This window comes from Furipterus horrens, unplaced genomic scaffold (genome assembly GCF_987537825.1).
Source record: "Furipterus horrens unplaced genomic scaffold, mFurHor1.1.pri manual_scaffold_6, whole genome shotgun sequence".
In the NCBI taxonomy this organism is placed as follows: domain Eukaryota; kingdom Metazoa; phylum Chordata; class Mammalia; order Chiroptera; family Furipteridae; genus Furipterus; species Furipterus horrens.
Genome location: NW_028327176.1, coordinates 84,183,614 through 84,209,041, shown reverse-complemented (window position 1 = coordinate 84,209,041; position 25,428 = coordinate 84,183,614). Strand labels below are relative to the sequence as shown.

The 25,428-nt window shown below is 53.3% G+C and overlaps 1 protein-coding gene and 2 long non-coding RNA genes across 3 annotated transcripts in view; 1 reads left to right on the top strand and 2 right to left on the bottom strand.

The window, feature by feature from the left end:
- Positions 1 to 618: 618 nt before the first annotated feature.
- LOC150006674 (uncharacterized) lies at positions 619 to 9,845 on the bottom strand. Its single transcript, XR_016511971.1, has 3 exons — positions 9,585 to 9,845; positions 1,226 to 1,331; positions 619 to 859 (listed from the first exon to the last, which is right to left on the bottom strand). It is a non-coding gene; the product is annotated as an uncharacterized LOC150006674 (long non-coding RNA).
- Positions 3,015 to 5,104, top strand: LOC150006675 (uncharacterized). Its single transcript, XR_016511970.1, has 3 exons — positions 3,015 to 3,512; positions 4,374 to 4,851; positions 4,958 to 5,104. It is a non-coding gene; the product is annotated as an uncharacterized LOC150006675 (long non-coding RNA).
- A 426-nt stretch (positions 9,846 to 10,271) lies between the features above and the next one.
- The window catches only part of LOC150006673 (membrane-associated phosphatidylinositol transfer protein 3-like), a 61,534-nt gene continuing 46,377 nt past the window's right edge, over positions 10,272 to 25,428 (bottom strand). Inside the window, exons 5-6 of the mRNA XM_090281987.1 lie at positions 18,059 to 18,106; positions 10,272 to 10,300 (exon numbers count right to left, since the gene is read on the bottom strand). Coding sequence (XP_090138113.1) covers positions 10,287 to 10,300; positions 18,059 to 18,106 — 62 coding nt within the window. The 3' untranslated portion in view covers positions 10,272 to 10,286. The remainder of the gene's footprint in view (positions 10,301 to 18,058; positions 18,107 to 25,428) is intronic.

Genomic DNA, 25,428 nt, shown 5'->3' with positions numbered 1-25,428 from the left:
GTGACAGAAGGTGAGGGCTCAGCACAGAACTGGAACAGGGTCCCCGGTCAGGCCCTGATGACGTCAGATCTGCCACACAGTTTGACGGGGCCTGGGGCAGCGCCCTCACAAGGATGTTTTGCGCCCTCACCACCCTTTTCGAAGGTACATGTGTTAGCTACTTGTTGTCCTTCGATTGGACTTCAAAGCTAGTCTGTATCTTCCAGGCAGCTGACAGTGAGGAGCCCTGCAGGTCAAGTCTGGCCAGCAGATATGTTTTATCTGATTTCCTTTTTCTTTTGAAGTTTTAACTAGTCGCTAATATTTTAAAAAGTCTTAATTTTATGTAAGAGCCTGGGTTTCTGGATGCTCTTGGAAACCAGGAAGGTGCTGGAGGATGGGGCCATGGTCCTGCCCGAGCGCTGCTGCCCCCTGAGGTGGGCCCGGCCCCTCTCATGTCCGTCCCCGGCTAGAACTTGCTTTAAGGTAACTAAGAAATCAGTGTTATCAAGGTGTGAGTTGCACACGACACAACACCCATTTTAGTGTACAGTTGGGTGACTTTCTGTCTCTCCCGTTGATTATGTGATGATTTCAGAGCCGAGCCCCTAGAGGGCACTCTTACTCCTCTTCCTGGTTTTGGGAGCCTTGTACTGGTGCTGCCAGTTCCCTCCATGTCCGGTTGTCTTAATCCATTTGGTGCCATAGCAAAATACCCCACTCTGGGTCGCTTATAAACAACAGAAATTTATTTCTTACAGTTTTGAATGCTGGAAGTCCAAGTTCAGGGTGCCAGCATGGTCAGGCGAGGGCCCCCTCTCAGGTCCTTTTTCTCATTGTGTCCCCACTGGCGAAGGGGCAAGGGATCTCTGGAGCTTCACTGATAAGATACCAGTCCCATTCATGGGAGTTCCACCCACATGACCTCATCTCCCAAAGCCTCCCCCCACCCCCATAATGCCATCACTTTTGGGGAGGTACAAATGTTCAGCCAATGCACTGAGGTGAGGTGACAGGACATGGAGGGGCACTTTAACGAGCAGACCGGACTCTGGGAGATTCAGTCCCCACGGCGCACCCACAGTCTGCTTCTCAGTGTTACACCCCCCCCACCCCCCCACCCCCACCCCCCCCACCCCCGTCAGCAGAGGAGTGAGCAGAGCCTCCCTCTGCAGGGGGCGCCGGCACATGCGTCCCCTTCCCGTGAGCCGCCGGGGGCTCTGACTGCCCTTAGCCCCCTCCTCACCTTCACCCTGGGAGCCGGTCCTCTTTCCGCCCCAGTGCGTTGCTTTTTAGGCTCAGCTAGAGACACTCTTCGTAGGGTCCTTCGACAAAATGCTCATCATCGCGTGCTAAAAGGAAAAGTAATAATTATAGCAACTGTTATTTGTTGAGTTCTGCCATATGCCTGGAGCGGTGGAGGTTCATTTTAAATAGCTTATCTCCATTCCACATAAGCAAGTTATCCCCATTTTATAGCTGAGGAAATGCAGGCTCAGAGAGCCGATATAATGTGGCTGTTGTCAGAGAACAGGTGATAGAGGTAATTTGGTGGCCTTGAGAAGGACGTGTTCGGCTCTACCTGAGGGGCCGCCGGGGGTGTTGGTTGGCAAAGGCCCCCCTAGGAGAATAATGCCGAGCTGAGCCTGGCAGGACTATGGGCGTTTATCAGGTGGAGGTGGGAGTGGGGTGCAGGGAGGCGTGTGCGCGAAGGTCTGGGGGCGCAGCACAGCCCGGCTTCTGTCCTAGGCCCTGAAAGCTCGGCCGGGCCCCCTTGCGGAGGAGTTTGGTCTTTATCTTGGAAGACAGTGCATTTTAACCTTTGACCTGAGATGCCTTGGAGAGACGTCCTTTTTTTTTTTTTTTTTTTTTTTTTTTGCATTTACCAGAATAGTCTGCTTTATTGGTCATGTTTATTTAGCTTTCAGTGCCAGATTTTTATAGGAGAGGAGATTTCTTGGCCAAAGAAGTAGTAATCCACCGCTCTCGGTGGTGGGGCTGTTGGGTGTCTGAGCAGGGCTGTGACTCAGTCAGACCCCTAGTCTGGTGCCTGGGAGGCTGGGGGTGAGGGGACAGTTAAGGTCACGTGAATTCTGGTCCTTAATCTCCGACTTGCAAAATGTGATTTCATTCGTGTTCAGTCATTGGATGTGTCTACTTTGAAGATGCATGGCCCCATTTCCTACCTCCTCCTGCTCCACTGAGCTAAGAGAACGGCCTAGAATTAATATTTAAATTTTGTTCTCTTTTAGACCCATTGAGGACTTGAAGCTGTCTTTGAAGAGCAAAGAGGCTTTAATTGAGTGCCTTCAAGAGGAGAAATCTCAGATGGTGTCTCCTGATGAGAACGTGTCATCGGGAGAGCGCCAAGGACTTTCTGCTGCTCAGAGGGAGGAAAAGGAGAGAGACAGTGAGGTGAGGCGGGAGGACACGGAGCGGGGACTTTACTGAGCAGGCCAGACTCCGGGAGATGGGATGCCCCTTCAGTCCCCACGGCTCACCCACAGTTCGCTTCTCAGTGTCACCCCCCATCAGCGGAGGAGTGAGCAGAGCCTCCCTCTGCCGGAGGCGCCGGCACATGCTTCCCCTTCCAGCCTTGTGTTCATGGAGGGGGTTAATGAAACAATCCATGCCTGCGCACCTGTTGCACTGTGTGTTAATTTGTTGCTGCCCAGAGACTTTATTTTCATCCTTTGGGTTTTCTTGGAATGACGTTATGGTACTTACCTGGCTAGAGGCAGGCTGAAGGCCATCTCTGGTCTGAGACTTCAGAGGCAGCGGGGCAGGGCACTCACTGGTTTGGGCGGCAGCCCGCGGAGGGATTCAGTGCGCCGCCTCATTTAATCCTGGCCGCGGGTGAGGCGGGGATCACGGCCCCTCGCCTTGGCTCAGAGCAGTTGCTATATTTTCCTAGGCTCCAAGAGGTGGGTTACTGGTACTGACCCGAAAGCCTCCCTGGACCCCTCCCCACACTGGGTGCCCTCCTTGACCGGCTTTTGGAAGAGGGTGGGCAGGACCTGGACGTGCAGGTAGGCCTAGTCCACACCGTCCCGTTCTTGCTGGAGCCTGGGTGGCTGCTGTGTGCGGTATGTTCTCCTTAGGAGACACTCTGGGTGCTCATGGAAGGTCTCAGCTTCTTTACGGAGCAGGGCCTCCTCTGTCCCGCACACAGCAGTGAATTCTGTGGCCTCACCAGTTAGATGCTGGCTGTCCTCAGCCGTTGTCTCTTGCTCCTCAGAACCGTCTGTCTCACTTCCTCAGCCTTGTCCCTTTTCATTGTCCAGTGGCTCCTTGGTTTACTCTGTGTGGGTTGCTCATCTTCACATTTTTCTTCACTTGGGTGGGACAGGAGTGGGCACTTGCTTTCCTGAGTTCCACAGCAAGGGGAACAACAAGTAAAGGAGGTGCTCATTCTTAGGGTTCTGGGGAAGCTGTGGATTGTGGGTCCCTTCTGGGCACCAATTAATGCGTTTTCATAGGCTGCACAAATGGAGCGCCAGACGGAGAGAAATCGCTTTGAAGAGAGGATCCAGGTATGTTGATACAATTCTTAAAAATGTGTTGAAGATTTATCCTTGGCTCTTGCTTTATTCTGAGTGCAGCAGGTAATTCTGTGTGGCATTAGCTGTCACTCATCGAATGCTACTGTCTGCCAGTCGAGCTTTAGGCCCTATGGAAAAGGTTTCTCAGCCTTTGTAATAACTCCGTGAGGCAGGCCTTCCCATCTTGCAGATGTGGCCCGTGAGGCTCAGAGCAGTGAGGTCCCTCATCCAAGGTCACGTAGCTTGGCGGAGGTACAGCAGGGATTCAGACTTGCAGTCTGATTCCAAAGCCATTGCTCCACAGTCCCTTAGTCACGGCAGCTGGCTCTTGTAGAGCACCTGCCAGCTTAGAAAGTACTTGCACGTCCGTGATCTCATTTGATCCTCACGACAGCCTGGGAGGGAGGCAGCAGTGATTATCTTTAGAAATGAACTCAGACGATAAATGTATATGTTCTGTCTCCATCAAACTAAGTTCTCTGCTCGCTTTCGTAGCATTAAGGAATGAAATTAATGATCTGTTGTTTCCCCCAAATAACCTGGTGTGGTTTCAAAGACACCGATGTGACTGCATTCAAATTCCAGAAGGCACTGGAGTCCTTCCTGTAGGAATAGCTGTCATCGTTCTAACTGATCTGATCCCCTTCCTTCCCCCCGGTCCTGCTGCTGTGAGCGGTAACACAGTGACTTGGAGCTGATGCCACTACGTTCGACTCTACTTGGAAACATTAATCACAGGCTGACAGGAATAAGATAGAATAACTGCATTTGAATGTGCTCTTAAAGATATATTTACCATGCATTTTGGTTGGAACACATCACTTTAGTGAATCTTTTTCTAATCTAATTTAGGCACTTCAGGAGGACCTGAGAGAGAAGGAAAGAGAAATTGCTACGGAAAAGAAAAATAGTTTGAAGACGGATAAAGCCATTCAGGGTCTAACCATGGCATTGAAATCAAAAGGAAAAAGAGGTATGTCTGATACACCTCAAGTGAGATTTTTCCTTACGAGCTTCACACTGAGTTTCTTCCTGGCTCTTGCCTGCCGGGCCCCAGCCTGCCAGGCCCCTGCCCGCTCTGTCCGGCTCAGCCTCCTCTGGTCCTGGAACCTGGCAGCACCCTGGCCTCCCCGCATTGGCCTCATCCCCTTGCTTTGTCCCCCTAATTCCTTAGCTAAAGTGCCATATGCCAAGGGGAGCCTGCTCAGGTGTGGTTCCCATCCCCATTCTATCCCCTCGCCGCCCTGGCACTTCGCATTCGTGGCATTTTGCACAGGGTCATGTCTGCTGCTTCCCTCCGACGGACAGTTCCGTGAGGACAAGGAAACCGGTAGAAGATTTACTGTTGGACATGGAGCTCCCAGGGCAGGGCAGGGCTGGAGCTGGGCCCCAGAAAGCCTCAGCTCGGAACCAGGGATTGGTTTTCCTCCTTACAGAAAGGGGCAGAAGCCCCTGTACCCTCCACCGCTCAACCAGGAGCCTGCTCACCTCAGCACAACCTCCACCGCGCCCCCCAGCTTCACCGCTCCATGCAAGGCAGAAGGGGAGCCTTTTCATTCAGAAGGAAATGTTTCCCCTGGCTGGTATGTCTCAGTGGATTGAGTGCTGGCCTGTGAACTGAAAGGTCACTGGTTCGACTCCCAGTCAGGGCACATACCTGGGGTGTAGGCCAAGTCCCCGGTTGGGGGAGTACGAGAGGCAACCTATCCATGTCTGTCTTCCTTTCTTTCTCCCTCCCTTCCTCTCTCCCTAAAAATAAATAAATAAAATCTTTTTTTAAAAAGAGAGAAAATTTTTCGTCCTCCTTGTTCTCGTTGCCATGGAAACTGATCTTCCTTCACCTAGCCTGCCAGTTATGGTTCTGATTGAAGGGGGCGAAAAGCCCCGTGCAGAGAGGGTGTTCACTCATTCCTTCCTGTTGCTTGAGGAGACCACATAACCAAAGGTTGAGAATTCAGGTGTTAGCTCTGGCTGGTGTGGCTCAGTTGGCTGGAGCAGGTTCGAGTCCCAGTCAGGGCACATGCCTAGGTTGCAGGTTCAGTCTCGGGCTGGTGTGTGTGAGGGAGGCAACTGATTGATGCTTCCCTCTATCTCTCTCTCTTCCTCCCTTGTACTCGAGTGAGGATAAAAAAAGTTAAGTTGACAAAAATAAACAAATAAAAGAATTCAGGTGTTAGAGTCAGAGATCCAGGGCTTAAGTTTCTGCTCTGACTCCTCCATCCCGAGCAAGATTCTGAGCCTCAGTTTTGTCATCTGAAATGGGAGTAACAATAGTGTCTACTTCATAGAATTGCCTTGAGGGTGAAAGAAGAATAAAGAAATGCACTTAGCACACACATCGTGGGCAGATGTAAGCTGTTGTATCCATGAACATGAAGTGTCAGGCATTGTGACAGGTACTGACAGACAATCGTGGCAAGACGATCTAATTTGGAAGACTTGTTTCTAAGTGTTTCTCTTTCCCCAGTCTTTCCCATACTTTCAATTTAGTTTTCCTAAAAATAACAACTCTTGCTCCTCCCCCCCTCATATTTCATTGGTAAAGGACATGACTTCAATTCCCTAACTACAATAACAAATACTACTGGCATAAATAGGCTTGGAAACAAACACTTCTAACACTTGGGAAACAAACAACCCAACTAGGGGACCAAGGTGAACAGGCAAACTAGAGCGGTGAGCCATTGTAAAATCCATGTAGTAAATTGTCACCCGCATTTTTAAAAAAATAGATAAAATATCAAAGGACATTACACATAGTCAAGTATTGTTTCAGGAAACGTTTGTTTCCATTACGTATACGAGTGTGTGTGTGTGCTGGGGTCTTAACTTGGGTACTGATTCCCCTGAACATGATATTCACTGTGCAAGAAGTTCCCCCCCCACACACACACATATACACACACAGGCACACACTCAAACACACACATGCTTTACTTGGTTAATTCATTCTCTAGGTATCAGCTTTAAATGACTATTTTTGTTTCATAATTTTCTTGGATTAATTCATTATTGGTAACTTGATTCGTTAATATCCATCTCTCCCCACACACTAGATTTGAGCTCCATGAGGTTAAGGACGCATCTGCTCTATTGACTTCCATGACTCATTTTTAGCACAGTGTTTCATCTATCAGACACCAGTAGGTATTTGGAAAGATCCGAGAGGGAACATGGAGAAGGAGGCGGGCCAGGAGAGACCAGGGTGATGTTTGTTGGGGTGTTGATTTAGGTGGTGCAGAGCGCAGGAGGAGCTGGGCGGCCAGGAAGTGGTTAAACACACCTGTCTGGGAGAGGTGCAGGCTGAGCGGAGGCAGTGAGGTGCAGTGGTGAGAGGCATGGACCCTGGGCCCACAGTGGCAGGTTTGTGTACACATACTAACTGCTACATAATGACTGTGGCAAACTGGGAACAAACACAACCTCTGCATACCCGAGTCTCCTCATCTAGTCTTAGGCTGCAAGGAGAGTCAAATGAGTTCATAATAATAAGGTGCTTGACGCAGGTTCTTGGTGCATGTAACTTGTCCCATGTGTGTTCAGGATTCTCACCATCCCGCGTGTGTTGGGGGCGCGGAGGGAGGTGGGGGCTGTAACCGAGGCCAGAGGGGTGGGTGTGATCACCCAGAGATGAAGAGGAGACTAAGGACAGAGCTTCGAGGAGCCCCTCAGCAACGGTGGCTGGGGGTGGGGGTGGGGCGGGCCGAACCAGATGAAGATGGCACCAAGGAAACCGAGGGATGGAGTGGCCAGTGCGGCTCTGAGATCCAATAAAGGAGGGACAGGGAGCGGGGTGCTTTCTAAATGTCATAATTTTTCGCTCGTTTGGATGCTAAGGGGAGGGAGGCATTCGACTGGAGAGAGGGAAGAGGTCAATGAGCTGAGGGAGCGGAGGTGTGCTCCCAACTGTCCGCTCTTCCAGGATGCATTTTTAGGGGGTAGAACGGGGGGGTGGCGAGCATGGGGAACACGAGCGCAAAGCTTTGTCTCGGGAAGGCAGAGGGTCAAGAGGGAAGTTTGAAACAAAACCTCCACAGGAACTCAGGCCCCCCAGTTCTTTGTGACAAAACCTCTGAGACCTCCAAGCTGGGTGGGAGGGGGTCCCGAAGCGCCCGGGGCCCCGCCTCCGCCCCGCCCAGTAAGACCCGCCAGAACTCCCTGCAGTGCTAGGAGGGGCCCCGGCGGCCTGCGGCCGGGCGTCCGGGAGGTGGCGCCGGGCCGAGCCTGCGGGCGGCGGAGGAATCCGGCGGCGGCGGGGGCGGGACCCGCGGACACAGAGCATCAGGCAGCGTCACGCCACACCCAGCCCCGCGGGTGTCCTTAGGGATGAACGGGGACAACCCGGCAAATCTGAGAGCGAGATTCACGGCCTCAAGAGCAGAGAGCCAATGGGATCCCTGGTGCGACAGCGAGGCGGGGACGGAGCCAATCGGCTACCAGAACAGAGCCAGGGGGCGGGCCCGCGCGGAGTTTCAAAAATCAGCTGGGGTGGGCGAGGTGCATCTGTGCTCGGCGTCCGGTGACCGTGGAAGCTCCTGGGTGAGTGCAGGCCGGGGCATCGTGGGGCTTCTGTTCAGAAGAGACCTGTACCGCGGGGGTGGGGCGTCTGGGTATTGCAAGTTGGAAATCCGGGGCTCTGGCCCGCCGGCCAGGGTGTCGGCAGGAGCGCACTGGGTCAGGGCAAGTTGTAAAAGAGGCGCTGATCGCGCGCTGGGCCCATTTGCTGAGGCTCCAGGAGGGCTGATCATGAGGCGACCCTGGCAGAGAGGAGGCTGGGATGGAGAGACAGCTGTTTTAGACAAGGGACCGCGGGAAACGCTGACCAGCCTTGTTCAGCCTCTGTCCTCTTCTGGGCCTTGTTGACCATCTCCACGTTTCAGGAAGCTCCTCCTCCTGGCACCCACAGTTGCCAAGTGCACCCCTCCCCAGCCTGCTTCTCCTTTACCCAGGGTCTGTCCATGTGGAGCTTGAGAATGGGGTGGAGGATGCCTTGCTGACCTGCCTTTTGACCTCCTCCCCAGGGTCTGGCGGACAGAACAGACTCTTGGCCAGGCAGATGGCCGGCCTCTCGGTGGCCAGGCGTGAGTGTCTCCATTTGCAGGAGATCTCTACAGGACCACGAGCAGCTGCAGGAGAATGAGGTGCTGCAGCCCGCGGCTGACCATCTGGAGACCCCCAGGGGAGCCCTGGGCTCCCTCTGCGGACAATTCCAAGGGAGGCTGCCCCTCAGAGCAGTCAGCCTCGACGCGGGGCCGGGCCCCTCCTGGACACGCCTGGAAACCCCAGAGCCGGAGCAGCAGGGCCTCCAGGCTGCAGCTCGCTCAGCTAAGAACGCCTGGGGTGCCGTGTCCCAGGTACTGCTGACCATGTCCAGGTCCAGTGCTGCCTTAAGGAGCCCCCAAGAGCACAGGTGCCATAAAGACAAGGACTTTATTCGTTCAGTGGTGTGTCCCCAGCACCCCGAATAGTTCCTGGCACTTAGTAGGTGCTCGACAAACAGTTGAGTGAGTGAACGAGAACAGTGTCCTCGAGGAAACATCCCCCCACAACACAAGATGAAATTGTAAGCAAGTGGCTCATGGTGGGAGGACACCCGAAACAAGCTTAGTGGGTGAAGACTTCCCTGAGCAGGTCATTCCATGGAATTCACTCAAGAAAGGGGAAGAACGAGGAGCATGTAAGACTGGGGGACTAGTGTGAGTCCAGACTCAGAGCCGAGGGAGATGGAGAAAGTGAAGAGAGCTGGCAGGAGCTTAGTTTGGGTGTGGCCAGAGAGCAAGGCAGGGCAGTGAGAGGCGCCCAGAGTGCCCAAGGTGTCCACACTCCCAAGAGATACCGGTAGTCTTGGAGCCAGTGGGAAGGACTTATAACAGCGTGGGAACCGGGTCTAATTAGCATATTAGAACTTGTTCTTCAGCTACTTGATGGAAAAGGGACTTTTCCATGAGGGGACCTGGGGGCCTGGACTTGCAGAGGAGTAAGCAACTTTGAGAGCTGCTCAGAAGGTAGATTTGGAAGGGTTTGGTGTCAGATGACATGTTTGGGCAGGAAGCTGTCACTCACGTTGGGTGTGAGATGACCGCGGACTTCCAAGTGGAGGCACAGCCGTCGTCCAGCTGGTGTGAAAGGCTCGGGCTTAGGGCTTGACTCTGTGGGCGATGAGCAGCCCTAGAACGGTGTGGAGCAGTTGAGTGTCATGATAAGAACTGCCCCTGAGATGATCTCTGTGCATCAGTGTGGAGGCTGGAATAGAGTAAGACCAGAAGCAGAGGGACAAATTATCCCATGGTATCCTGGAGGGCAGGCTTTGCCCTCGAGTCTCTGGATTAGTCTGTGTCCCGAAAGAGGGTTCGGATTTAGGTGAATGGAGGCTCCATGAGCCAGAGTGGCTCTGCCGCTGACCCCTGCACTCATACCCTGGGGGCTCTAAACTGGGCCCCGGCAGAGGACCCATGCCACGTGGCATCACCCATATCCCTCGCCGCTGAGACTAAAAGCTGCTTGTGTGTGCAGGACAGCTGACATGTGGAGGGGCCAGAGGTATGGCTTGGAGACTAGGGTGCTTGTCCTTGGCTTATCTGTGCTCACATTCCCATGTACCTGTCTCAGAGAATCCAGGAGTCCTGCCACAGCGGTACCAAGTGGCTGGTGGGAACCCAGGTGAAAGCCAGGAGGAGGAAGAGGGAGACGCAGAAGGGCAATAGCCCCACAGGTCGCAGCATGAGCCAGAGGAGCACCCGGCTATCTGGACCCACCACTGTCCGCTCAATTCTGAGCCCCTGGGAGAGAGAGCATCACTGCCTCTCCACCCACGTGGTCCAGGAGGGAGGCCGCCTTCCGGAGCCCCTACTCCTCTACAGAGCCCCTCTGCTCGCCCAGGTAAGCAGAAGAGCACCCTGCCCCCAAAGCGTTAATGGTCCAATGGCTTCTGGGCACCTCCTGGGGCTCCCCTGTCAGGGAGCCGGGGAAGTCCTTAGGGCCTTAATTTCCCCATCTGCAAAAGGAAGAGGTGAGCTTAGCTGTGTCTCTATCACACTCTCCCAAGCCTCCTAGTGAGCCTGGACACCAGTTTGGCAGCCATCTTGGGACTGAGCCCCAAGTGAGGAAGAGCAGGGCTCACCTTTTTGCAGGATCACCTGCCCTTGACCTTGACATCATGAGCCTCAATCCATCCGTTTTCTGCCAGCTGCTCTAAGTTGCTCTGATGTCACTTCCTGGAGTGAGGTTCTAGGGGGATGACCAGCCCCCATAGACCCCAGGCTGCAGTGCTGGGTTGAAAGGGGCTCCTGCCACAGATTTCCAACTAGTCACTGGTGCCTGTGGCTTTTTCCTTCTATTCAGTGAGTCTGACAGCGACCTAGAGCCTGTGGGGGCAGGAATCCAGCATCTCCAGAAGCTGTCCCAGGAGCTGGATGTGACCATTGTGGCTGAAGAGAGGTGAGCTGGCTTCCCATGCTTCAGAGGGAAATGGCTGGGAGGGTCCTCCTTTTTAGGCAGGCCTCTGGCTCTGGCCCACTGTGTGACCCTGGCCAGTCCCTCCCCTCCTCTGAGCCTTGGTCTCTTTATCTGCAACACGAGAGCGCACAAAAGACCTAATTGGGGCTGGGGCGGTGCTTAAGGATGCACCCCGGATATATATGGCCCTTGTCCATCACGCGGAACTGCACCAGACTGGTACCTGGTTCCTGAAAGGCCTGCCCTGCCTCCGACACTCGCCATGGCTCCCTGATGCCCGGCCTGCCCATGGAGTTGGGAAAAGCTGCATGGCTGCTTGGAGCTCCTGGTCTGTCTGCTCAGGACCCCGTCGTGAGGGCAGATCCTGGGTCTGGAGCTGCCCTAGCTTGGAGCCATTTGTACATGGCCATGACGGGCTTTTCGGTGGGGCCTGGACGGCTTTGACTATGTGCCGAGCGTGCCAAGTTCCCACCATGTTGTCGGGTCTGGTCTTGTCTAGTACGAGTTGGGAGGGCCCCCCCGGAGCGTGAAGCACCCAATGGTATCTGTCTCTCCTGCTTTCCTGTCTCTAGCGGTGACATGACTGTCTCTCTCCTTCGTGACTGAGGACAGTGCCCTTCAGGTAACGCCATCCTCCCGAGCACCAAGCACCGCTCTCAGCGGCCCCTGCTTCCTCCCCTCCTCCTCCCACGTGAGCACATATGCATATTTGGAGAACTGAGTCTTCTGGAAAAACCCACAGAGCTGATGGCCAGCAGGATGTGAAGTGCAGTCTTCCTGCCAGCTTGGAGCCGGAGCTGCTCACCTTCCTGACCCTGTCCCCTTCCAGCCCCTCATTTTGGGGGAATGCTATGGCATCCTTACTTCCCCTGTCCTGAGCTCTGTCTTGCAGGAAGAAAGCAACACCTGACCCCCATGTCCCCACACCTAGGGTCCGTGCCTCCCCTCGAGTTCCTGGAGGAAGTCTCTAGGACTTAGCAGTGCCCCCTGGGCCACATCTGAGCCCAGCAGAGACTACCTGCCCCAGCCCAAGGGTGGCTCAAGAGACCTGGAAGGGGTAGGGGGGGTGTTCATCCTACTCCCCTTTTGGGCTTTGAGATGCCCCCACACTTGAGCCTTGTGATTGTCTCTTTTGCAACGTGAAGTGCAGGCTCCAGAAGGTATCTGAGCACTAAGCACTGAGTTGTGCACCCAGGAATGGGATCTGCGAGGAGTCACCCCATGTTCCCAGTGTCAGGGTATTGAGAACCAGCTCCCATCCCTGCTCCAAAGGAAGGCATGGGAGCCCTGGCTGTTGTGGCTCTGTGGGTTGAGCGCCAGCCTGAGAACCAAAGGGTTGCCGGTTCGATTCCCAGTCAGGGCACATGCCTGAGTTGTGGGCCAGGTCCCCAGTTGGGGGCGCATAGAGGCAACCACACATCGATGTTTCTTTCCTTTTCTCCCTCTCCCTCTCTCTAAAAATAAATAAATAAAATCTTTTTTTTAAATGTACCTTTAAAAAAAAGAAGGGATGGGAGAGATTTTCAGGCTCTGCAACACGGGGCCCATGGGTACCTATTTATATTCTCAGCATTGTGGGTGCCAGGGAGGAGCAGCACTGCTCAGGACAGCTCCTGCCCTCTGTAAGTTACTTTAAATATCTGCTTTGTCATTTTATGAGAAAGAAACTAGCGTGTACCTTTCCTCAATAACAGTGCTTTTCATAATAAAGACTCTCTGTATTTGACATCCCTTCTCTGTCACCTGCCCCCGCCCGCCCTCCGTCTATGGTGTGGAGCCAAGCCTTGTTCCCGTCATCCACGCTCACTCCCAGCCAGCCAGCCCACAGGTCCGGGAGACCAGGAGTAACAGGAAAGGTTTCTCGGTGTCATTCAGAGCAAAGCATATTTTAGCTCCCAGCATTGTGGCAGCACCCAGTACTGTGGCAGCACCCAGCATTGTGGCAGCACCCAGCACCGTGGCAGCACCCAGCATTGTGGCAGCACCCAGCACCGTGGCAGCACCCAGCACCGTGGCAGCACCCAGCATTGTGGCAGAACCCAGCACCGTGGCAGCGCCCAGCATTGTGGCAGCACCCAGCACCGTGGCAGCACCCAGCACCGTGGCAGCGCCCAGCATTGTGGCAGCACCCAGCATTGTGGCAGCACCCAGCACCGTGGCAGCACCCAGCACCGTGGCAGCACCCAGCATTGTGGCAGCACCCAGTATTGTGGCACCACCCAGCACCGTGGCAGCACCCAGTACTGTGGCAGCACCCAGCATTGTGGCAGTGTGCTGGAAGTGCTCTGTAAATGTTGGCTGCGCTGTGGAGCAGCATGAACAGGGCTGAACAGAAAGCCATGCCGACCAAGGAAACCAGGAGACAGGGAGGCAGCACCCAAAACCAGAGCAGCTATAAGGGACTCCAAGTGCAGGCAAGACAGGAGTGGGCCACAGGCAGGAGCTGAGGCTGCGCAGCAAGTCAGTGGCGGGGACCCCGGTATCCTGCCCACCCCACCAGGCCCGCTCTCCACTTTGCCCCGTACCCAGCCCCCACCCCACACACACACGATAGCTCCCCAGACTTTCTCAAGTCTGTTTTCAAACAGAAAGCGCAAGCGACTGCAAGATGAAAGCTGGGACTGCCTGGCAGGCACAACAGAGGGAGGCTTCTAGGAGATGCCCCCGCCCAAGGCCGCTGCAGATGGCCCCGGGGAGGCCTCCTTCCCTGCACTCACAGCTCCTGGGGCCAGCTCAGAAGGGCTCCCTGGGGACTCAGGCTCATGAGGAAAATCTCTGACAGTGACCCCCGAGACGGCCACAGGAGCAGCAGAGCATAGGAAAGACTGAGCTCCGGGAGGTGATGAGATGCGTCTCCCACACCTGACCCAGGTGTTCCAGTTGCCCAGTCTCATCCCAAAGCCAGTAACAAGGGAGACCACTCACTGCTTCTCTGTGAGCAGTGCAGACCTTGGCACCCACATAATTATCTCTGTCTCCTCAGCAAAGCTAGGAAGTAGCCTGATGGTCATCTTTCCACAGCTGAGGAAACTGAGGCTCAGAGACGTTGGGTAACTTGCCCAAAAGTGGCACAACAAGTAAATGAAGGAACTGGGCCTCGCCTCCAAACCCAATACCTTCAAAGCGTTACAGAGTGGGACCCCCAATTTCCCCACAGCCGGCGGTTTGGGGGATAGTGCCGCTTTGGGGGTAACTTTGCATACCTGTGGCTGGTAGCTAATTTCTTAGTTATGCATAGTTGCGGCCACAGCCTGGCATCAGGGAGCTGGGAGGAACTTTGACCACAGCGTGGTGGGGCAGAGCTCACGCGGCCTGCGCGAGGTCTCGGCGGTGGCTGGTCAGCTACCCACTGCGCCACGGCCGCAGTGGATTTAAACAGAAAGGGGCAGCCATTTTGGCGCGGTGCCAGGCGGTTTGAAAGGATGGAGAGGGTCTGCCCCCCAGCCCGCCAGGAAGTCTGGTGTGTAAGAAGGTGCCGCCATCCTGGATGAAGAGCTGGAGAACACTGCGACCCGGGCAAACCTCCCCAGCCGGGCTCGGATGCAGGGGCGCGCAGATGCTACAGAACTGGAGTCGGTCCCAGCATTTTCTGACTCCCGGTCCAGGGCACTTTGTACTACACCTCCCACCTTGTTTTTCGTGAGGTTTTGAAAACCAAGTGGGAATATTATGATAATATACAGGGACATGATTGTAAACGGTAAATCACATTATAACCATCAAGCATTGCTGTTATTCTGTTTTTATCGTGGCGTCGCAGAATTTTATTTTACCAATTTCGCATTAAAAATAAACATCACCATAGATTGCCACCATCATTTCATAAAAGGAAAAGTATTTGAATGCACAGATGTGCAGACAGGACAAACAGTGGCACAAAAAGCAGCCCTCCCAACTGAGCGCATTCAACATAACAGAAGAACATGTAACAGTGCTGCTGTTTTTCGCTGTGGAAGTGGGTCTGTACTGGGAATCACCAACTTCAATGACCATTGCAGCTCCAGATTCTTCCGCTCACTTACTGTTACTCTTGACTAAATAAGAATATCCTTAAGCAACATAATTCTAACTAAAATCCGTAACCATGGTGAAAAAATGCAGGCAGTTTGCCTCCCCTTAAACACGCCTTTTCTTTTCTCAGCCAGCTCCAGAAGACACCAAACATCTGGTCAATGCAATCGCGTCTGCGGCAAACAGGGCTCTGAGGGCCCCACACCATGGGGGTCGGCGGCTGTGCTTTTCACTTCGAAGCTGCATGGCCCAGAGGCCCAGAGGAATGACCTGGGCTCTTTTCCTCTCCCACATTCCTGACATCCCTTATTAATCGTGTTGTTTATTTGATGTTGTTTTGCCATCTTGGGGGCACCCAGCTGGCCAAGCGGGGCCTGCGCTTCCCAGGGCGTGCTGTTTCCTAGAGACAATAAACTTGGACTTCACCTTTCATGTGCAAACCAGCCAATCCACCTCCTTTATCTAACTCCCACAGGGGGTCCTAAGTCACCCCAAGGCCAGGGATCAGAAAACTGGAGACCACCACGCCCAGAGCCTCAGACGTTATTCATACGAGCCTGTCCTAAGCAGTTTCCTCTGCCCTACCTTCCTTTCCCTCGGAGAAAACAATAAAGGTTCTGGCTTTCCCCACTTTCCCCAAATCTCCTGATCAAACCTCATGCTTCCCCTGTGGCCTTGCATGGTGGGGAGTGTCCCCTAGACTTGAGGACTGTAAATAATACATTTCTTCAATGGCATTGATCTCTCCAATGCGTCACTCAGTCACCTCTATGAATTAAAATCCCAGGGTTATGTACATTTTAACACAGCTCCCCCCACCTTGCCGAGCTCAGTCCTTCACATTCTGTGAGGACACAGTGCGCTTGTGGCCTGCACCTTGGAGGTGCCCCTGACCCAGACACTCCTGCCTTCCAGGCCCTGGGGGCTTTGTCTTGAATCACCACTGGACCGTAGGCACAGAGGAAGCTTGTCAGGCCTGCACTCGTGCTCAGCGCTGCAGCCTGGCCCTGGGAAGCCGGCACTGAGGGACAGAGCTTGGAGGAAGGCCTCCAGCAAGCCTTGCACCTGGGGGCGGGGTAGGCAGAGTGGGCTGAGCCCCCTGAGGAACAGCAGAATTTGCCACCCCAAAAGATGCCGTTTGGGATTTTGATTGTTTTAAGCTGGTTCTTTTTAAGAAACAAAAGCTCAGAAAGAGCCTTTTACCTCCTCCCCCTTACCTGCCTAGAGGAATTTAGATAGAAAACCTGCCTCAGGAAAGGGAGCTATCACCTCCGCAGAGTAGGAGCTCAGTGTGGCAGACAGGGGGAACCTAGCAAAGTCCCAGGGTCCCATTGTCCTGGGTGGTCCAGCAAGAATTCAGCCATGTGTTGACTACATGTTTGCTCATTCTCACCTGCCTGTGAATTGCCTACCTCCCCTTGGAAGTCCCGGACCCCTGCCTCCCTCTCCTTAGTCCAAAATAGCATGGAAGTCTCAACTGCCCAAGGCGTCCTGGGGTCCCAGATTCTCAGGGAACCCCTGTGAGTACATGTGCAATAAATTGGGCCAGTTTTCCTTTTTAATCTGTTTCGTGTCCATCCCCTTATGAGTCCAGCTGGAAGAACTAGAGGGGTAGAAGGGAAACTGTTTTTCTCCCCCTACAGCCCCAGAGCTACGACGTTGCACAGATCAAAACAGGAGAGAGAGGGACGTTCTGAGTGTGCACCCTCCTCCCAAACACTCACACAGACTCCTCTCCCAGCTTCATGCGGCTAACGGGAGAGACCTGGTTCTTCCTGCCGACGCTGTAAAGAATTACAGATCAGCAAATCTGCGAGCAGGGTTTATTGGTGGCATGTTTTAATGGGAGAGAACGGGCCTTGCTGAGGTTGGGGGTGGGGGTGGGGGCGCAGGCTCAGGGCAAAGCAGGGTAAGGGCGGCAGAAGTAGGGGTGGCCAAAGGCCGGGGCGGCAGGCACCTGGGTGACCTGAGACCCTGCAGCCAGAGAGCCAAGAGCGTGAGTCCTTTGTTCTGAGGACTTACATGGTTGGTGGGATGGGAGTGAAGAAGTTACACATTGACTGACAGATAAAGGTGGTGCCAGCTTGAAGGGGGGCACATGAATACCCAAGGGTGTTAAGGGGCTTCTTCCTTTGGGCTCTGGGAGCCCTTTCTGGCCTTTCAGGCCTTGGAATGAAAGCGGTTTCAAAGGCTTTCTTTCCCACATAATGAAAAAGATACATAGAATTTCAAGGACTTTCCTCCTCCCTGCCTTAGTTTCCTATTCATTCTACCTAAGCGCCAAAAGGCGTCTCCTGGTAACCAGGACGTTAGACGCTGGTCAGCAGCAGCAGCAGCGCGTCTCAGAGTTCTTCCCATGCTCTCGGTACTGCCCCAAACAAAGGCATCTATCTGACTAGGTGCCCACCAGTTCACCCCAAACCTCCAGGAACCATGTCCTGAGTTTACTGTGTCCGCAAAGTGATATCTTTACCAAGTCTTTCCTGGATCAAATCCGGTGCTAGGCACCCTGAGAAAACACGGGCAGAAGGAAACCTGGAGAAATCTGTCTGTCATGAAGGATGGCAAGGCCTTGGGAGGCCCCAGGTCTGCAGGCCTGGCCTCTGAGTGGTGGCGTGCAAGGCTCATACCCTTGAACGAAGGGCCTCTGACCTCAGTCAGCACGTCACCGTCTGCGGCACCTGGTAGCTGGGTCCCCCGAAGGAGACGGTATCAAAGGCTCAGGAAGGCTTGCTCTCCATCCCTGCCCTCCTCTCTCTCTGCCCACATGCCAACCACACAAAGGCTCCATGGTCCCATCCGCTCTGCAGGGCTCAGCCTCCAGCCACCAGCCTCAGGCCCTCGCTCTGGCTCTGCTGCAGAGACTCCCAGTGTGTGGGCACTTGGGACTACAGGGCTCAGCTCATGGGGCAGTGAGTGGCCCAGGCCCTCCGATCCTGCCTATAGGCCCAGTGGTGAAGGTCCTACCACTCCCTGGGCTCTGAGTGGATAGAGACGCCCCAGGCCCATGGGGCTGGGGTCCATCCAAGGGGAAGAAAAGACCCCTGGCAGCGGGAGCAGGTTTAACTCACTCTGCTTTTCCTGGAGGATGCTGGACGTACACGGCACGCTCTCTTCACCTGCAGAAAAGGAAAGAAATGTGAGCAGACACCTCCATCACTGTTGGCCAGACACTAGGAGGCCCCTCTATTCAGGGGCCCCACTCCCCAAGCTGGGGGTGGGCAGATGTCTTTCCCATCCACTCATACCCTGCCCTACCCCTGCCACACTTAGCTTTTGCTTCTCTTTCTTTTTTTAACCCTCTTTTTTTTTTTTTTTCCATTGCTTTTAGAGAGAGAAACAGAGAGGAAAGGAGAGAGAGAAAAACATCGATGTGAGAGAGAAACATCTGGATGGAGGATCAAACCCAAAATCTAGGTACGTGCCCTGACCTGGAATCAAATCTGTAACCCTTCAGTTATAGGACGGCACTCCAACCAGCTGAGCCATACAGGCCAGGGCACACCCTTCCCCCTCTTTTGCCCCCACATTTAATCAGTCACAGAGTGCTGTGGGGTCTGCCTCCTTATCTCCTCAACACCCCCTCCCTCTTCACAAGATAGAGACACAAGGGAAGGTATTTCCGTGTTGGTCACGGGGGTGTCCTGGGCCTAGAACAGTGCTGCTCCATATTTGTTGAATGAATAAATGAATGAAACATACAAACACACCCCATTACACAGAGGCATGCTACCCAAATAGAGCTCCATCCTGTCTCCTTGGACTATCAGATTAGCATCTTCCTTTTCAGAGGAGCTTCCCCCCCCAACATAGTTATAAAGTAATACAAGCTTTGTATTGAAATTTTGGAAAACACTAACAAACATTAATAAGGAAAAGGTCCATTACAATCCCATCGCTGACAGAAAACCATTGATCACATTTCATGTCATTCCTTCCAGTCTTTTTCCATATCAGCTCTTTGCAGGCAAGAACTATGTCACTTACGTCCGTATTTCCAAAAAACAGATCAATGGCTGACTCATGGAAGGTATCACAAACAATGAAGAATCACAAAATACATTTTTGCACTTCAAGTTGAAGCATAAATAGTTCCCCAATAAAGTTACAAAACCTTTAAAACATCATTCCAATGGATATATAATCTGCTATTGAATGGCTATATCACAGTTGACTTTAAAATTTTTTTTAATTTTTATTTACTTGTTTTTAGAGCAAGGAGAAGGGAGGGAGAAAGAGAGGAAGAGAAACATCAATTGGCTGCCTCTCACATGTGCGCCAACCAGGGACTGGCCTGTAATCCAGGCCTGTGCCCTGATCGGGAATCGAACCCTTAGGTCTGCAGGACAACACCCAAGCCACTGAGCCACACGCCATTCAGGGCTGCAACTTTGAAATGATCCATGGGTAGCAAGTTTCTAAATTACGCCCTTGTAATTATGCAATGAACATCTTTGTGGTTGGAGCTCTTTCTGTATTTTCTGATTTCCTTAAAATACACCCACAGAAAAAGAATTCTGGGGCAAAGGACAGGAACCTTGAAGGCTCCTGATGTTACTGCCAGATCGCTTTCCATGAGGTGTGTCTTCTGAAGTGAAGTGCTATTATCAACAGATACACTCACCTCCCTGGCATTTGCTTTGGTCTGCAAATTTCTCTGCCTCTGGCTTCACCAGATTAATCTTCCTACACTTAGCACTCCAGTGGAGTCCCATCCTCAAATTCTGGGCCTGACAGGCAAGCCCCTGCATGAGCGGCCCCTGCCCACATCTTCCCCACCGCCTCCCGCTCACCCTGCACCAGCCAAATCACTGTTTCCGGTCTGCACTCACAGCACAGCCTGCACACCTGAACCTGTTCTTCCTTCCGCCTTTCTCTTTCAAACTCACTGTACCTTGGGGCCACCTCTTCCACGGGGTTTCCATTCTTCCCCAGAAACCTCAGTGTGAAGGACCTCTGTCCTCAGAAGTCAGCTCTGGGTCCTTAGGGCCAGCACAGGGTCAGGTTCAGCAAAGGCCAGTTCCCTTCCCTCTCAAATGCCCTCCTGGAGCCCACCTGACTGGAAACCTCAGAAAGGGACCTAAGCCCGAACCTCCAGGAGCTAGAAAGCTCCTGTGTCCACAGTGAGGCTGGAATCTGAGGAGTGGAGGCCCCAGCCTCCAGCCCCCGCCCACTGGGAGCTCCGCCAGCCAGCAGCTCCGGCAGAGCCGCTCGAGGGTCTGCAGCCAGAAGGAGCCCCTTGGCGTCAGGAGTCCTGGCCTTGCCTCTATGCACTGTGTGTTTTGGGCCTTGAATGGTCGCATCTGTTGAAGGGCAGGTTGCACTCTGCCACACTGACAGGCCCCCCAGCGCTGCCTTTCCTGCTTCTGAGGGCGAGGTGTCCTGGGCCTGGGGGATGCCACCAAAGCCACCAGACTGGGATCTGGGGCATAGGTAAGCAATGCAGAGGCCATGCCTCCAGCCTAAAAGCCCGCTTTGAGCCCTGACTGGTGAGGCTCAGTGGGTTGGGCATCGTCCTACAAAGCAGAAGGTCACCAGATTACGGGTTTGGTCACCTATCAGGACACGTAAGAGAGGCAACCGATCGATGGTCCTCTCCCTCTCTTTCTCCCTCCCCTCCCCTCTCTCTAAAAATAAATAAAATCATCCTGCCTGATAAGCCCATCTCTTCTGAAGAATCTACAGATACCAGCTCAGGCCTCCCCAGCTTCCTGAGCAATTTTGAGTTTCCCTAAAAAGCGCATACGTATCCGTAGCTTCTCCAAGGATCCCAGTTCCCCGAGGAAGGAGCCGGGAGGGAGTGTCACTGAAAGTCAGTGTGCACGATCCACATGGGTATCCACATGGGTGTTCACATGGACAGAAGGGGGGATGTTAGAAAAGGAGGCCGGAGCGGCCGGGAGCGTGGGCTCCGCTGAGTGAGCAGGCCAGGCAGTCCCTGGGCAGCAGGAGCTCTACCGTGGCCCCTGCTTCCCATGTTAGGCAGTTGTGATTTCACTCCTGTGCAGAAGAGGCCCCCTTCACAGACAAGGAAACAGAGGCTCAGAGGGTAAAGTCACTTACCCAAAGTTTAGATCTAGTCCCTTTGACACCCTAGCTCTGCAGAGGGCTCCTCCAATGAGCTCACCTCTGCCCCTACTTGGTGGGGGGGGTGCAGAGCCTTCTAAGAGCAAGGGCCTCCTGGAATGGCCCAGGCAATGCTTCCTGAACCAGGCAGTCATGGAGGCAGATGAAGGATGACAAAAGTCAGCAGCTGAGGAGTGGGGAGCAGGGGTGTGGGGAAGGGGGTGCTTGCAAGGGGTACCCGCGAGAAGTGCCCTGAGGTTGTGGCTGGCCCGTGCTCCCTCGGGCTCGGCCTCTGCTGCTGTGGTCAGAGCCAGGCATCCAGGTGGCAGGGGGCTGACAAGGCCACCAACTGGGCAGGAAGGAGCTTGCTGGCTGACAAGGTGAGTGTGGAGCCTGCACGGCGGGAAGCTGCCTCCCTGCCCAGCGCTAGCGCCAGCCCCTGCTTCCCTCCAGCAACCAGCCAGTGAGTGAGCCAGTGAGCGGAGGAGTCAGCTACGAGCCTGCTTTCTGATTAGCAGGCTCCCAGGGCGAGGATGATTAACCAAATGTGCAACTGGCTCAGCCACTGCCTAAATGAGACCCCACTTGGCCTGGAACTTTCCAGGGCCCCTGGGCCCCACGGCCTCGTCTCAGCTGGAGCTGTCTTCACATGCAGAAGCTAAGCTGCCCAGGGAGGGCCAGGAACGGGGGCGGGACCCTGGTTGCCCGCCCCAGGCTCAGCCCGCTAACCCTGCCCGTCCCAAACTCCAGCAGCCCTGAGCCTCGGAGCCGCAGCGTCTCCTCTAAGTGGTTTCCTGAGCGGTTTTATGTTTCCTCTTCCCAGTCCCCTGCCAACAAACCAAGCTACCCCAGAGCAAGGGGAGCAAAAGGCATAGCTGAGTTCAGAAGCACTTCCACCAAACACCTGAAGCAGGGGCATCTTCTGGCTTCCAACGGGAGGGCTGGGTGTCTTCTCCAGGAAGAAGAAACTGGGGATCCTCCTGAAACTCCAGGAAGTGCCCGGCAGGATGGAAGTAGTTGAACCCCATGGTTTGCAGGCCTTAGGGGACCCCAACCAGGCTCCGGCCCAGCCTGGTACCTCAGTTCATGGTGTAAGGCTGACAAGGAAAGACCCACACACTCCTCCCTGCTCAGTTTCCCCAAACCCTGAGCCTCTGCTGGGTTGCAGGGTCAAAGTTCACCCTCATTACCCCTCATCCGGCCCATCACAACACCCTCTACACTCATTCCCTGGCCCCTGCTATGATCTACACTGGCTTTCAGAATGATCTTTCTAGAAAATGGCTTGACTCTGACGGCTGTGGCTCAGCGGGATGGGCGTTGTCCCGCAAAATGAAAAGTCACCAGTCCAATTCCCAGCCAGGGCACATGCCTGGGTTGCGGGCCAGGTCCCCGGTTGGAGGCATGCGAGAGACAGCCAATGGATATTTCTCTCTTTCTCCCCACTCCCCTCTCTCTAAAAATAAATCTTATTAAAAATAAAAATAAAAATAAAAAATGGCCTGTCACTACCCTCCTTACACTATTCCGTGGATCCCTAGGGGTGCTCCTGAGGAGAACCCATCTCCTCTGCCTGACTTTCAAGGCCTTCACCTCCAGCGCTCCCACTCTCCCTCTTCTCCCTGACTCCCCACCCCTCTCACCATCCCCCAGCCCAACACCTTCCACCCCAACCTCAGTCAGGACGAACTCTGTGCAGTTTCCCAAACTCCCCTGCCTTCTTGTGTCTCCCTCTCCATCCCTGCACCTGCTGCTCCCTCTGCCTGTTGTACCCTCATGGGAACGTCCGTCCAGAGACCCAAAAGGCCTCTTTAACTCCTCCTGCCTCAGCCCAAGCTCCACGTTCCCTTCGATCCCTCTGTCCTTTGTTTCCACCCTTGTTAGAACAGTTTGCTCACTGGCCTGTATCTGCCCCACCCCTGAGTCTGGGAGTCAGTCAATTCTGAGTGTATTTCTGAGTCATCGATGTGTCCCCAACATCGACTGACACAGAGTAAGTAGCAGTGTGTGCGCACTGAATGCATAAGCGAGGGAGAGAATGCATGGGTGCACCGTGAGCCCTCACACTCCAGGTTCAGCGAGGCGAAGCACATCCCCAGAAAGACAACTGTAAGCAGATGGGTCACCGCTGCGCGGACAGGCCAAGGAAACAGGGCTGGGCATGAAGGAGCTGGTCTGGAGGAGGCTATGGTTATCAGGGAGGATGTGCACAGGATTGCCTGAGCTAGAGATGAAATCAAGAGAAAAGCAGAGGGAAGGCAGGGAACAGAATAGCTCAAGTGGGCCTGAGGGTCAGCAAGCAGCCCCTGGGCATTTGGCTGGAACACAGGGTGAAGGAAGAGGAGGAGAGGAATGGGCCGGAAGTCATGAATACCAGAATCAGAGATAGCCTTGGGACCACCGGATTTAGCAATGATCAGACAGACCCTAGATAGTGTCCCTCATGGTAACCATTCCAGGAGAGTTTGATTCTTGCAGTGATGGTGAACCACTGTCCCCAGGCACTTATGATTATTAGAAGACAGAACCGTTGTGATGGCATTCCATGCCAGGCTGGGGACTGATACTTCATTCTGTGGGCAATCAAGACCTAGTCGCCAGTGCCACAGCAGAACAATATGACTAGATTTATATTCTAGAAGTATTCCAGTAGGATCAGATAAAGATGGTAAACTGGCAACATGATCCAGCCTTTTTCTCCTGCCCCAAATCCCTAGAAAATGGCATTACCTATGTTCCATGAATTAATCTTTAGTAGTATCATAAAATAAAGAGGGATGTCTTTAGCAGACCAGAAATTGTAAGGCATCCCCAAAAGACAGAAGGCAGAGAGATATGACAGAGGGAGTTAGGGCTGGTTACTTAATTTGCAGGGTCCATAAAAAAATGAAAATAAGGAGCCCTTGTTGAAAATTATTATAAACATTTAAGATGGCAGAGCATAAGAACAAGCGCGAGACCCTGCGAAGCACAGAACACTGTGTGAGTGCCAAGGTCAAGTGCCCATAAAGCCAACCCAGGAGAGAGGAAACCATAGATTCAATTCTACAGAGAAACAGCTGTGGCCAAACGAGTGGACAGCTCGGGAGGAAAAGCTGACTCATAGGGGGAAACACAGGAGCAAAGGAAGTTTTTGCAACTGTCTGGGCTTCCACGGTAGAGGAGCCAGGTGGGGTATGGTCCTTCCCCCAACCCTCGCTTGTGCCAGGCAGAGGCATTTGTCCCCAGGAATGAGAAGGGATGTATGTTTGAGGGACAGGACACCCTGGAAGGCTCAAGCTACCCAAGGGGAATAAACCAGAAGCTAATGGCCCAATTCACCCAGAAGCATTTTCTACCCTCCCCGATAATTAGAGGGCAGCAGGTTGCAGTGAACAGGCCTGTCACATCACTCAGAGACAGACTAAGAAGAAACTGCAAATATAAAGTGGAGTACACATCCAAATATTGCTAAATATCAAAGGAAACCAACAATGTGGAAGGAAGATATCAAACTCAACGACTGAAGGGAGTACCAGGACATGGATCTGTGGATTCCCTTAACCAACTTAGTGTCGTAAGAATTAATGACTGTCAAATTTGAGCAAGCACAAGAGTCACCCAGAGGCCTAGGTAAGACACCGATTCAGAGCCTTACTCACAGAGACTCAATTCAGTAAGTCTGTGGTGGGGCTCCAAAATGTACATTTCTGACAAGTTTCTAAGTGATGCGCATGCTATCCATACAGAGACCACTCTTTGAGAACCACGTATCTAGATACAAGGGCATAAACTAGAGTCCGGGGTGAATAGCGGGAAAAATAGCTCTCTGGAAAGCAGAGGTTAGAGGAAATGATCAGGGACGCCGAGGCAGTGACTGCTTCCTTTCTCTCAATGACAATGTGGCCTTGATGACACTGTTTCAAAAACAAGAAGAGCCCTGATTGTAAATAGTCCCGTAACTGACAGCTTAGTCCGTTAGTATAAATCATTCTGGAAGAGATATGTAAACCCTGAGCATAAAAGATTAGTGACATGGCAAAGAGCAGGTGGAATTTATCCCAGGAATGAAAGGTTGTTCAACATATCAAAATCAATCAGTGCAATATGTCATCTTAATAAAACAAAGGGCAAAAACCACATGATCATCTCAACAGCAGCGGAAAAAGCATTTGGCAAAATCCAACACCCTTTCATGATAAAAGCACTCAATAGCCCTGGTCAGATAGCTCAGTTGGTTGGAGCATCCTTACGTACACCAAAATGTTACGGGTTTTTTTTGTTTTTTTTTTTCAGATTTAATGTGTTTTATTGATTAAAATATTACATTTGTGCCAATTTCCCTTCCCTCTGCTCCCCTCCACCCGGTGGCCCCCCTCCCTCCAGTTGTTCCCCC